The 14,567-nt window shown below is 37.1% G+C and overlaps 1 protein-coding gene across 2 annotated transcripts in view; it reads left to right on the top strand.

The window, feature by feature from the left end:
• The window catches only part of LOC109545393 (calmodulin-binding transcription activator 2), a 70,515-nt gene that overhangs the window by 235 nt on the left and 55,713 nt on the right, over positions 1-14,567 (top strand). Inside the window, exons 2-10 of one of the 2 annotated variants that reach the window (XM_048666346.1) lie at positions 7,465-7,600; positions 11,122-11,193; positions 11,360-11,551; positions 11,623-11,709; positions 11,766-11,921; positions 11,982-12,283; positions 12,342-12,545; positions 12,622-12,776; positions 12,842-13,072. In XM_048666346.1, coding sequence (XP_048522303.1) covers positions 7,481-7,600; positions 11,122-11,193; positions 11,360-11,551; positions 11,623-11,709; positions 11,766-11,921; positions 11,982-12,283; positions 12,342-12,545; positions 12,622-12,776; positions 12,842-13,072 — 1,519 coding nt within the window. In that variant the 5' untranslated portion in view covers positions 7,465-7,480. The remainder of the gene's footprint in view (positions 1-7,464; positions 7,601-11,121; positions 11,194-11,359; positions 11,552-11,622; positions 11,710-11,765; positions 11,922-11,981; positions 12,284-12,341; positions 12,546-12,621; positions 12,777-12,841; positions 13,073-14,567) is intronic. The other variant, XM_048666347.1, reaches the window with a different exon arrangement.

Here is a 14,567-nt window from a genome sequence, read left to right on the forward strand (position 1 = left end):
CTGTGGTTAAAAATACATGCATGTAGTAGATAGTAGCGTCATTTTTCTGGAGGTATGCATATAGGAAGTAGTGAAAAAAACTGTTTGTGAACTCGCAATAAGAACTGTTTATCAATCTGTAATAAAAGGCGTGAGGAAATTCTGTCTTTTTTAAAGACAAACATTTTTTGAGCCGAAAAAACCAACACACAGTTTAAGAAAACATGAATCCGCCTCAACAATATAGAACAATCAAAAAATTAAAGTTTTTTCTGATGGAACTACAGCAAAATATTAAGCTTTGAAGAGCACAATTGAGAATATAACCACAAAGCGCGGAAATATCTATCGGTCTAGATAAATGGTTCAAAGCAAAATATGCTCTATTGTCATTCAGAAAAATTCACATGGACAAACGGTTGCCGTTGTAATTTTGAATGCAAAAATTATGCAATCGTAATGTTGCCATATAGAAATGTTGTCTACGATTAAGCCACTTTTGCAGTGTTGTATCTGATTTTTTAGTTTAAAAAATTGCTTAGTACCAAAGTTACCTCGCAACCCCTTAACGAGAATAACGACCGTTTTTCCCAACTTTGTGCAACTCCGCGTCAAAAAAGTTCCAGGTTTTTAAATTCTCTAAAACCGATTTTCCATAAGCAGTTCTGTTTTTTTTGCCAAATCTTTATATCGGTCAAAAAAAACGCAAAATGCTACATTTGATTATGTAAATTTTTTTTTAGTCCTGCATCCCGCCTATATTATTTTCTGTATCCAGCGCTCTATTTGGTTGCTGTTCGGCATAAACTGAAACATGCTTTTCCTGTTTTTATTTAGATCGTTGCACGTATGCATGGCTCTTGCTCGAAAACTCGAATATGTAGATACGATCCGAATATCGGGAATAACAAACATAACTCGTGGCGTTGCACTTTGCATTTCTTCGGCGCTTTGGCTTGAAAAAAACGTCCAAAATGTTGCAATGGCGGGTTTAATAAAGTTGCTCGAAAATTACTAAATGTGATCAACTCAAACGGTTGATGAAGTACGGGCCAAATAACTTCGCGTACATTTCAATTGATCTGAATCGATTTGAATTAAGTTTCACTCGTAATTACTCACCGATCAAATTAAAACTGGGGCCCGGAACGCCGCTGGCCCCCAAAATGCCATATAAATTTAATGCAAACCTATGCAAAACTTTAACTGTCTTCTATAACCGATTCGACCCAATGCGTTCCAATAGATTTCCGAACATTAATTCCTGGATTAATTTAGTGATTCAATTTGCTCGGTTAGTAGACGAACAGTGCAGGCGATAAGGGTTTGAAGAGGGGTTTCCGAATTATTTCGCGTAATTTTATATCAGTTTTCACGCAGAATTTATGCTCAGAGGCGCCCAAAAGAAAGCTGATTAACCTTTGGCAATGAAATGTTTTGTCAGGGTTCTTCTGAAGGTCCTGCGTTAGAATGTTTCTGTGGATGAATGATGAAGGAGCTCCGTTTTCAAACGAAGGTAAAACTATCGGCCATCTGAAATCTGCTCCAAAAAACCGCGGGTTTTCAACAAAAAAATCAATGATTTATGTAGTGTAAACCTCAGTCACGTCCTGTTAAGTGGTAGATTTTTATACTTTCGATATCGGTATGCATTGAGTCACACTTGGCGATTTTTTTAGAAATCTTGACCGTTAATAAAAAATCTTCAAGAGCCAAAGAAAGTTGGCAATCGATTCATGGTTCTAAAGGCTGCGTATGTTTGAAAAACCCCGAATAGCAAAGAAAGTTATGGGCCTTCAAAGGCCAAGGACTGAGTAAAGTGTCTGAAATTAGACTCCTGAATTAAATTGTCTTCATAAAATTCCAGGAAAACTAATCGAGGAAATTGAAGACAATCTAAGGAGGAGAGGAGAGTATTGATAAATTGAAACATTACAGAATTTTTATGGATTTTACTAGATTGGAATGGAAGCAAAAGCGATCATAAAAGTCAGTGAAATAAAATAAAAGAAAAAATTGCTATATGATGCGAAAGATATTTTTGATCTATAAATTTGACTGAAGACATGAATTAACACTTTTGCAACATTAATAGCAAACAAATTAATATTTATTACTAATATAGTTAAATTAAGGAACTCTGGTATGAAATCTGGTGCTCGCTCTAAAAAGGACTCCATGCATCGACCATTTTAATCTACTTTAAATGCACAACCGAAATTTGAAGAAAAAAGATTTCGAGGTAATAATGAGAAAATTTGGAAGATTTCCAGAAAACGAAGACGGTCTACACCGGATCTAGAAGAGTCTTGAATTTTCCTAATTCTTTAAATTATCTAAAAAGGCAGCAGCTTAAATATCTTCTATAAATCTATGTAAGATGAAATACCTGAGTAGCTGGGTTCAAAATAAAAAACACATTAAGAACGACAAACTAAAGCTAAAGTCGCTTGCAATAAATCGTCAACTATCGCAGCAGAAAATGGAATGGTAACGTGAGACTAGAGGAAAATTGAAGACGAAAAACCAACAATCTTCTATGCTAGTGTTGAAGATGCAAGCAAAGACAAAATATTGAGGAAGGAAAAGTCTGAAGTAATGCAGATAAGAAGAAATAAAGTCATCTTAAAATGTTTAAAGCGGTGATGCTGTGACCAAAACCTTGATAAAATAAAAAATAAGATTGGAAAGTAAAATGAAACACTTTAAGGTCCCGTAGTCGAATAATAAATTGAAAGAGATTGTTTGCAAAAAACTAACCGCCCTTTATAAGACATAAGAAAGGCAGAAGTTAAAGACGGAAAAAATTTCGGAATCTAAACGAAGCCTGGTATGATAAAGTTGAACGAATGGACGAAAAATTAAAGAAGGGAACGACTGATCAAGAAAAGATGAAAATGAACGAAATTTTTCTTAAACTTATGGAGACAGTCAATCTGCTGCCAAAACTATTGACTTGAAATTGACTAAAAACCCTCAAGTAACAAATTTCCAATCTAGTAGACTTTTCTATTAAATTCCAGGATTTTTTCAACGGACTGCTGGCTTTTGAGTGGAGAAGCAAAGTGTGGAAATTATGCATCAATTCACTTGATTTCCTCTCGCCCGATAACAAAAACAACAGTCTCCTGTATCCGAAAAATAATTCGATATGGTGGAAACAACATGAGTTATTTTATCGCAAAGCGAGTGTTGTTTTTGCCGGAAGTGTTTTTTGAATAACTAAATGTAGACTGAATATTTGTTAAGCAAATTGGAACTGAACCTCGTACCGAAAAGAGTCCCGAGGGCATCGTTCTGATTCGCCTGATAACACTTGCCTATGCTTTTTGCGACGGAAAGTAATATAGCATGAGTTCCCGCTAGTATTATTTATTTTATATCGCCAACCCTTTATCGTTAACGCAAACTGTACTAATTTCTTCTGGTAGGCCTCTGCAGAAGGACCTCATTTTGCACTAAATCCATATAAAAGATTTATTCGACTCTATGCGGCTAGCACTTTCCCCAAAATTAATTTTCTGTAGATTTGAATAGACAAAAGTAAAAATTCTAATTAATGCAGCAGTAAACTTCATGCTAATTCCACATCCATAGAGTTTCCTCAGTGTAAGTGGTGGACAATTATTTGCCGACGAGAAACAACCCCAAGCCCCAAAGCCCATCGTCATTATTTTGATTCGTTTGATAATACAATATGCCTTTCGCTAGCAAAAGTAATCTAAACAAAAGTTTTCGCTAGTATTATTTATTTTGTATTATTACACACGTTATGCCCGTGCACAGAGGCTCTTGAAACGCTCGGCTCTTTCAATGTGTTGTGTTTTCCTTTCCGCTTTGTGCTTTGCGTTCAGCTTCGTATATCTGATAATACTGTTTGAGCAGATATTAATGACTGGAATTTATTATTTCTGCTTTTTCGCATTGGGTCCAGCAAAGCGTTCAAGGAGCAACATGTCTTTTGCATAGCGAAGAAAGTAAAGGAAAATCGTATTTCCGGAAGTGACCTGAAAAATCCTATTTACACAATTTTCTTCGCGATAAGATATGTTTTGAAATTTGAATTGTATTTTTCTTTATAGAAAAGTTGCGATTTAAGTTTCCAATGGTGTCTTTTGGAAGAATCGTACAGAAGACTATTTAAAACAGGGTTAGTTAAAATCGCTGCTGGCCGCAGACGAAGATTGGTGACAAAAAACCAACAAGCTTTTATGTTTGCAATGAAGATGAAAGCAGAGAAACGATTGAGGACGGAAAATGTTGAAATAAGGACGATAAGACGATGCGAAGTCATTTTAAAACGCAGGAGCTAGCGAGGCTTTTGGATAAACCTGCTTAATTTATCTTGTGTATTTTTGGACTTTAGGGTCGAATAGTCGAGTGATAAATGAAGACAGGCAGAAGATTGTTCACAAAAACTAGCACAAAAAATTGAGGAACGACTGTACGTAAAAAGCTAGAGAAATGTATTTAAGCAAAAACTGTTTAAGAAAACCATCAGGCTCCCATGCCGGCCTATAATAAAGATGAAGAAATCGGCGAGAAATTAAGGAAAGAAGACTATTCGAGAAAAGATGAAAACGAAATAAACGTATTTAAAACTTACGAAGATAGTGAATCTATTGCCAAAAACTATTGACTTCGTGACAACTCTCATCCCATCAAGCAGTTAAATTGTCGAAAAAACCAAAAACCATAAGAAAACCGACTTCATTTTTTTTGTAGAAAAACTGCGATTTAAGGTTCCAAACATTTCTAATTGTTTTCAGACGTCAGGAAGATCCAGAGAACAGTTCTCTATGCCTATAAGAAAGATGCAGAAATAGGCAAAAAATTGAAGTAAGAAACGAAAGAATTAAGGACGACAAAAATTCACCTAATCGAATACTGCTTAAGAAAAAACATCAGGCTCCCATGCCTGTCTATAATAAAGATGAAGGTATAGACGAAAAATTAGCGAAATAAACCAATCGTTAAATAAATTTAACTAAAACTTATGAAAATAGTGGATGAGTTGCTAAAAAAAATCGATAGACCAAAAACGTTTTTCCTATGGTAAGCCGATCGAATTTTTCTTCGTAGAAAAACTGCGAATTAACTTTCCAAGCAAATCTTATCGCAAAGAAGGCATATAAAATGGAACTTTCCATGTCAAACTCAATTGGCTTGATTTTCTCAAAAACTCCGGTTTTCCGATCAAAAAAAAAATTCTGATTTTCTCTAATAGACGATTCAATCGAAACGTTCGCCCAAAACGGTGAAATTTACGCAACCAAACGCTTCCGAATTGATTTTTGCGTGACCTACAATATGCTAATGGTTCATCCAGCAGTTTTATCTGAAACACCCAACCACAACCGGGTTATAAATTGCGAAGCAGCTGCGTTAACATACTGTGTCCTTAATATGAGGCGTAATTTTCCTAAACCAAATAATCCACTGTTATAATGCGTTAAAAATCCATCAATATAAGTGAAACTGTAAAAAATTGAAGCGTAACGCGAAGTTGTTAATACTGGTTAGACTTCAATTGCTACTTGGGTGCATTGGGTTGAACCACAAGAAGAAGTAAACAGGTTTTGGTCACGACTTTTTCACTTTAAGATCAATTTGTTTCGTCCTCAATGTTTGTCTGAGTTTATCTTCTTTATAGTTGCCAATTTTTTATGTGTTCTATCTTACGAGTTGTTCTAGTATTTTCGCCTGTGGTCAGTCTAACAATGGTCGTCCAGTGATCTTCCTACGTATCTTCAACCCCGTCTTTTCTAGTTGTTATCAACACTTTCACGGTTTCTTTCTTCAAAGACTTGGTTCAAATGTTGTTATTCTCCCGGATTGAGCTTTTAAGGCTTTTCTAGCTGCTTTATTCGGTTGCTTCTATGCTTCGACTTCAACATTTCCATATCCTAACTTTTCCGCAAAAAAGTTTCACCTCTTTTTTGCTGTCGAATAATTTTTGAATTTAGGCTAAAGTTTCTGTGGAAAGTCCTCGGTTTCCGCAACAAAACTACACCATCCGCGTAGCCTACGGTCTTAATCTTCTCATTTTCGTTAGATTTCTTCTGAATTTCGGCTCATCTTTTACAGTTTACAGTAAGAGTTTTCTGTATTTATAATCATAATGCTTGAGGCGACCAATTTTATTCGCAATTTCTTTAGCCGCCTGAAAAAATATTTTGATATTTTTTAATGCTGCTTAAACGCGATTCATTGTTGTGAGTAGTTGGAAGCCTGTTGAACACTATCCAGTCCTCTGGAAGTATTAATGAATGAAAAAGACTTCACGAGTCAGTCACTTTGCTGTATTTTGCTGCTCGTTTTCATCTTTCTATCATCTTGAGCTTTTGGTTTGGTTTGATCATTAAGTCATATGATTGCATGTTTTGCATGATACAATCAAACATTGAATGCAAACTTCCTTTTTTCGATTGACTTTGTTCTCTTAGTTTTTAACATCTAAATCACTGTATATTTTATTCTCCTTTGTATCTGTTTACCGTTTCATTTATCCTCTATTTCTTGACAAAACAATGGGAATTTTCTAGTTGTGCTTGCTAATCGTTTTTGAAATATTGCTGTATTTGTTTGTGCGTCTTTTCACGCCTGTGCAAGCTTCAGAAAAATTATTGTTTGGGTCTCTCAAGGCTGATTCTTAGCTTCAGAAGAGCTCAGAACAGAGAATGATTGGTGTATCTGACCAGGAACAACGATTCAATTGCCGTTTTTTATCGCGAAAATTAACCAACTTTTTGCTTTTTATCTTTCGGCTTCAAAATGAACATTCGCAAAATCGTTGCTAATATTTCAGCCGCTGTTCTTTCAAGATATTTTAATGTTTCCGAAAAAACAAGCTTCAGTTTTTCATGAGTCACTTGTGAATTTCAAACAACACACTAATTCTATGTAGAGACAATTATTAGCCATTCCTTGTCAGGTTGGAAGGGAAAAATCAAATATTATTCCGTTTCGTGGATAGCAATTGTCCCAAATGAACTTATCAAACCTGTTCCAAGTGGCACTGAAATGGGCTACACAAATGCAATGAAGCCTGCATAAATAGATATTTGCATGCAAGCCTGTTGACGTATATTAACAATAGTATTATTTGAGAAAACATGTGTGCTATTCATTAATTTCAGCACCGAATACACATAGAGACTATATGGGCTTGCAGCGAAACAGCGACTCGCCTGCTTGACAAAAATACTTGTTTATTCACGAACTACACACAACTTAATTTAAATTGTTTGATTTTCATTCTGTTTCCAATTTGCTACACAAATACAACAAACTGTGGATAGAAAGTTGCCACAACGTCCACAGTTTCGGCAGCTGATGCAGAAAATGATTTTCCTTTGGGGCCGTCCCAATTCTTACCTAGAATTCAAAGTTTTGTGGGTTTGCAAAAGGAGAAGCTGAAAAACCGAAACTTTATTGTTGTTTTTGCTGTGTTCTTCTATAAAATTAATTAGTGTGTTTTTGCAGGCCGAAAAGTGGTTCCATGTTGTTGTACAGCAGGAAAAAGGTGCGCTACCGTCGAGACGGATACTGCTGGAAAAAGCGCAAAGATGGAAAAACGACCAGAGAAGACCACATGAAACTCAAAGTGCAGGGAACAGAGGTAAATTACGCCAACACCAAAACGGTCCATTTCGTTGAATCCAAAGCCGAAAAAAGCGGGCAAACGGCGCGAAAAGCGAAAAATAATATTTGTTTCGCCTCGCAGCAAAACTAATTCCGCTTTATTTCCTTTTTTCGTGCCTCGGCGCCGTTAAGACGGGGTAATTGTTTGGGTTAATTAACCGGCGTTTAAAAACATTAATCTTTGCTTAAATTGCACAGATTTCGGATATAAAAATGATTCGGAAAAAAGGCGTTTTGCTAAGCGCGGTGAAACTGTTTAATGTGTTTCTTCTAGCGCTAATGGATCAGTGAGATAAAGTGGGCCAGGTGCCACTTTGCCTTATTAAAGCCCCATTAATTGCGTAAAAGGGAGCCGATCTTTCTCTTCTTCTGTTCACTGAGTGGAAGATTTAATAACAAAGACCGCAATTATTTCCTGTTTAATTCGGTTCTTTAACTTCAGGTTGTTTCCGGGTTTCTTCGTTGTTGTTCGTTTTCTTTCGCCCCTATTCTGCTTCACTTTTTTATTTCTTCCACTTTGCTACATTTTGCTTTCGAACCAAATTGTCATTCGTTCCTTCACTCATCCATTCATTCTCGTGAGTGAACTATTTACATGTTTAATTTAGTTCGTTAACATCAGGTTGTTTCCCGGTTCCTTTGCCAATCTTTGACTTTCTTCTTCGTTGTCGTTCATTTTCTTTCGCCCTTATTCTAGTTCATTTTGTCATTTCTTTCACTCCCAGTTTTTCTGATACATTCGCTTTTGAGCCAAATTGTCAGCGACAACATCTTTGCCGTGATTTATCGTCAAAGCCCCCAAAACGAACATTTTTGCTAATTCAGAGCGTTTAATTAGCTAATCGTTATAATGTCGGACCGGCTCGCTTTTGGGAAAGGCTCACCCTAAATTGGCCATCGTAAAGATAATCCAATTAAGATTAGCACACTCTTTTGTTGAGAGCGAACAGCTCCGATAATTAACAGCAAAATCTGCATTTATCAAGAGGTTTAGAGAAAAAATAACTGAGTTGCACTAAACACCTGAAGCTCCGCTGTCCAATTATTATGCGAACCATTTGGGCAAAGCTTTAAAATCCCGATACAAATTACTGGGTTGGAAAATTGAATAGCATTTTTACAAACGCTTCGGCCCGTTTGTCCCATCGCAATCCCCGACAACAGAAATTGGACAAACTGTCCTATCAATTGAATTTGTCTAATGTGAAGCGCCCCGAATAAAACCTTTTACCACCCTTAGATTCCCAGAAAAAGATAAAATGTTCCTCTTTAATTCGGTTTAATTCAACAGCCTGAATGGTTACGTTTTCCGTTGGACAGCTCTAAAGCACTCAATTCAGTCATTCGGTTTCGAGTGGCGGAGCTTTCGCACTGACGTTATCGAACGCTCTAATTAATGATAATCTTGGGCTTTTTCCAGTCGATCCCAATGAGGAGCTTTTTATCGCCACTGTTTTTCGAGCCATTGGCTGAAGAAATTCACTGGACCTTATCGAACTGGCTGTTGATCAAACTAATGTCTGTGTCCTATTTTTTCAACAGTTTACTCCCTAAACCGTCTCAAAATATATTTTCTGTGTTATCAACTTTTTTTCTCAAGATCTATCGTTTAAAGAGTTAAGTGGTTATGTGGGATGCCGAGCAAAAAAGCTCAGTAACTTTGAACCCCGGCGAAGTCTAAACTTAGCTCTTCAAAAACCATACGAATTGAGGTTCGGAGGAAAGCAAAACGTAAAAAAGTTTTCCAATTGGAAGTTAAAAATTTACATTAGTTTGAAAATGCAGACCCAGTCTAGAAAACGTGTGTTTTAAAATCGCTTATAGACTTGGAAAAGCCGATTTTGATCACTGTGTGACACGACCTCGAACTCTTCATAAGCACCGAAAATTCGAAGAATCTTCGGAAAGTTCAGCAGCAATTGAAGATGCTTTTAATGTATTTAATTTTCTGAAATTTGTTTCTTTAATCGTGACTGACTATTCTGTAAGCATTCGGTATTTAATTTTGTTTAAAACTCATAAAATTTCATTCTTAGTTGTAAAATATTCTAAAGCGATTCCATCCAGTTCTTACATCATGCATGTGTAAATTCTTTTTGCAGTTTTTGTATTTTTATTTATTAATGATTTCAGTTTAGCAAGTGCTCGATTTTTCACATTTTTTCTCCTCGTTGATCCATTTGCCATTGCTTTTTAAAATAAGTTTACGTGGGATTGGAGCAAGTTAAATTGTCATGCAATAAAAAAAATAAATAGTAACAAAGCGATGGAAAAGAGTAAGCAATACATGAAGATATTAACAATAATCATTGCAAAATAACACTGGATAAAAGTGGAAAAAATGCATAGTCTTTCGGATCTAATGAAACTTGGAAGCCTAATAAGATATTGTTTCTTCCTGGCCCATATTTACCTACTATTTTTCATTTCTAAGAAAATACTGTTTGTTTTTAAGTGTTGTGCTATCATTAACTTAAACTTTACAGTTTTGTTTCTTCACTTTTTCTGTACATTTCGTATTTTTCGACTTAGGCAACAATAAAATAGACAAATAACGGATGAAAGAATCAGACAATTCAATTCAACGGAAATTAATTCAAAAAGATTTCCATTTTCAACCGGGCTAAGGCTGTTAAGGTTTTAAGGCTTGTCTATTTTATTGACCTTTGATTTGAATTGTTTCATTCTTCCCTTCTGTATTCATTTTTTGTTTCTATTTATTTTATGGTTGGACAAAATTGTTGCCTTAGAACATTACGAAATGTGCATCAAAACTGAAGAACCAAAAGGTTCAAAGACAATTTCGTGCAACAATAAAATAAATAGGCAAAATTACAAACAGGAGAGAAGAATCAAGCAATTCAAAGGGAGGGTCACCCAAAATAGTCAAGCTTAAAAAAGCCCGCCTGCGTATAGTTGAAAATTGCCAAAGGCTTGATTTTCTTAGAATTTTCAAGGCATTAAACTGTTTAAGTTAATGCTAAACTCTTGTGAAAATCGTCTAGGTACATGATAAAGAGAAAATAAGTTTTATTGAGGATGCCAGGAAAAGATCCTTCCATTTTTTATGGCTAGAAAATATGGTTTGAATAATCCGCTTCCTGTGCTCACTTCTCTCCACTTTTGCCAAAGTGTCTTATAATAAATGGTTTAAAAATTCCCTGCATCGCCAGCAGCAAATATTTTTTAAACATTCAGTTTTGGGACCCTTCTTTGGTCGATATAAGTAAGCCCCGTTTGCCTTCTCCGTCTCATTTCTGTTTAAATAATGTTGTTTTAACGCCCTAAAGATATCGGATTAGGTTCAAAACGCTCAATCTTACACCAGAATTTCTATTACATTTTTACAGACTTAAAACGCGTTTTGTCCGAATTTACGTATAAAATTGACGATGTGAACTTTGGCAATTGTTAAAAACACTTTTTAAAACCCAGGACAGCAAACATCAAATAGCACAACTTTAATGCTAAAAATTGAATCCGGCTTCTATTTTTCAGTGCATCTATGGTTGTTACGTGCACTCGGCAATTCTGCCAACGTTTCACCGCAGATGTTACTGGCTTCTTCAGGTAGTATGTCAATTTTTCAATTTCTATTCAATTTACTGAGGACTAATTGCGGAACTTTTGAAACCACTAAAGAAACAATCAAATTTTCCTAGTATTAGTCCGTAGTGAATCGCCGCTAGATAACAAAATAAATGTGGAAATTCACTTTGATTTGTTTTGGTTGAAGAATCCGGACATTGTCCTTGTCCACTACCTGAACGTCCCGTATCCGGACGACAACAAACTGGCTGTGATAACACCGAACTTGGCTCTATGGGCGGATAAGAAAGAGTGGACTAAGGACGAGTTGGTGTCGCAATTGAAACCGATGTTTTTTAGTGAAGATGAACCCGACCTGAACAACGAACTGGAAATATCGGTAGGCGAAGATTTCCACTCAAGAGTTGCCGCTCAAGATTAAAAACCCTCAGCGTGAATGTTTTTTTACAGAATTTTAAATTGCAGACCGCCGAGACGGTGGAAGCGATCGTAAGCCAGCTAATGGAAAAACAACGAGTGGCTAGACAAGCAGCTTTAGTACGTACGAGATTAACCGGCATGGATCGTAAATAAAAGAAGGCAATCTATTCCAGGTGAAACAGTTGGAATGCGGCTGTCCAGACTCCACTTGTGCCGATGGAAAAAGCTGTTCGCATCCAATGCGCAGGATAACATCGGCCAAGTCCGGCTCTCCTCTCCCCAGCTCCAGTACAAATTCCAGAAATTCCAGTTCAGAAAGCAACAATCAGGCAATGATTCAGCACGGTGTTTCCAACTGTGCATCTAAACCCTCGTTCCCGATTATCCAGGTGTCTTCTACGACCGGCTCTGGATCGCTTCACGTCAACAACCACCACAGCACCCCAAGAGTGTATTCCAGAGACCGAAGCTCCCAGTTATCCGCGCAAAATGCCAGTAATTGCTCATCCAGTTCCAGCAATACTCCTCCTCTGGTTTTGAGTTTGTCGCAAATTCAAGGTAGTGGAGGCCTCCTGATCCTCAACAGCAATACCAATAGTACAAATCATCAAAACCTGGTCAATCCGGTGTCGGTGGCCAACTTCATGACATGCAACACCAACCGAGGGATAATCAAAGAACAGCGAACAAGGTAGTAAGGATCAAAGTGGCTTCGAGTGCTTTTAGCAACGAGATATTTCCTCCCAAAGCCATCTAGTGCTCAAGCAGGAAGTAATGGATACGACCAGCACGTCTTCGTGTCTGCACGCGGGCAACAGCAAGCAAGAGGCGAAAAACAAACCGCCAACGGAGAGCAAAATGGAGATAAGCGAAAACGTCCGACAATCATTTTTCGATGGCAATATTTACGGGAACGCCACTGTTCAGCAACATCCGCAATCCAGGAACAACATGTAAGGCTCCAAACCAGCTTCTGTCCATTTTCACTAACCTATTAAACGGAATCTTTCTCCTGCGGATGGTTCTTAGACGGTCCATTTTCAGATCTCAGTCCCAAAGTGAAGTGGTGATGTCCAGTGCGCCTTCCACTCCTTCCAAAATGATGGACACTGGCCCGGACGATTCCAACAATACAGACTTCAAGCAACATCAGAATTATTGCGAAAACACCGTGGTTTTGCTTGGTATGTTGTGTTTTTTGGGTCAGTTTCAGTGCCAATCAAGGCACATTCCCCTGTTATTTGCGTAGGTACTGACTCCAACGGAACGCTGGTAAGCAAGAGCGACGGTTCCTCAATAATAAACCGGGGATTTTTCAACGAAACTCTGGATCTGTCGCAAGAGGACATTCAGAGAACGCTTTCAGCCAACATGCCCATGTGTTCCAACGAGCTGGAGAACCACCACCCCACTCATCCCTCGGAACCGAACACTGCCACCCAGCAGATCAAGAAGCAAACTGAACCTGCTAATCTACCAGGTGAGTTCAGTTCCATTTCAGCCCCAACAGGAAAGTTGCGGACCAACAGAAGTGACGATAATTTCGTCCGAATTCGTACGAATCATTTCGGATCTAGTGGACGAGCTTTTCTTTTTCTGACGGAAGCAGTTCGGACGAAAACGCATCCAGCGGCCCACATACTACACACTATTATACCGGGAGTCAATTTGAAAACTTCTCACCCTTAATATCTTTCTTGTAGTTAAAAATATGAAAAATCGGAAAGACCCGTCAATTTTATTCGTAAGGGGGACACTTTAAATGAATATTTTTAGCCTCCTTGTTTCAACCCCTTAGGAGGGGTAGATGTCACCCTGAGAATCTTCAATGGGAGGGGGGGCCAAGTGGTATATCGTTTTAAAGGGCGTTCAATTCTCTTTATATTCGTTACTACTTTGATGCTTTTTGTCTAGAGGTTTTCAAATAATTGCGTTTCAAAGCTACAGAAACAATTAAATTTGCCTGCATTGAGATTTTGCTTTTCAGATTAGTGTTTGAACAAAAATTATGCCATTGGGTCTCCCTATGGGCTAAATGATTAGAATATTCGGTTACCCCGTGAAAACCCTTGCATAACAGGAAGAAAATCTAGTTTAAACAACTAATTTCAGATTTATTGATTATTTTACAATAAAACCCATAGAATCTACTTACGCATTATCTTATAAGTTGTTCAAAACGTTGTCTATTTTCAAAACAATAATAAAGTATATTTTCGAACTCTTCCTAACATTGATAAGATATTCCCGGTTAGATCGATTGGCAGTAGGGGATCAATTGAATGGCCTCCAAGATCACCGGATTGAACACCCTTAGACTTTTTTTTTGGGGACATCTTAAGTCCATTGTTTATCAAACACAACCTGCTGATATTGATTATCTTAAAAGTCGAATTGTAGCAGAATGTCTATCAATTCCCGGTGAAGTTTTCTGGAATGTTAGGGAAGAGTTCCAAAACAGACTTCACGAACACACGAACGGCCCATAAACTACACACTATTATATTTACACGACTGGACTAATGGAAATTTAAGATTAGCGAGCGGTCGTGTCCGAGCGAGAGAGAACCGTGCACTTGTCTTTATACAGGGTTATTCACGCTATACGGCACGGAAGTTTGCGGCTAAACCGTTTGATTTTTAAAAAGTATTATTTTATGAATTGTCCGACGCCTACCGAGCGCACATTTTAAAAATATTTTTGTAATGTACAGGGTGTCCCAAAGGCTCTAATAAGGTATCAAAGTTGCGTTTTTTTAAATGGAATATCCTGGATATTATTGCATTTTTGGATACTTTAGAACTATTTAAGTTATGTAAGCGTAATTTATAGTGAAGTGCAACAAAATATAATATTTTATATCCCAATGATAGTAAAGTTACCATGTTATACAGGGTGTCCACAAATTTAAACTAATCAAATAAGAACTTTAAGTGGCTCTAACTTGATTAATTTAAATACAACCCCATATTTT

This window comes from Dendroctonus ponderosae, unplaced genomic scaffold (genome assembly GCF_020466585.1).
Source record: "Dendroctonus ponderosae isolate FM_Combo_2020 unplaced genomic scaffold, Dpon_F_20191213v2 Dpon_F_20191213_5, whole genome shotgun sequence".
NCBI classification, from domain to species: Eukaryota; Metazoa; Arthropoda; class Insecta; order Coleoptera; family Curculionidae; genus Dendroctonus; species Dendroctonus ponderosae.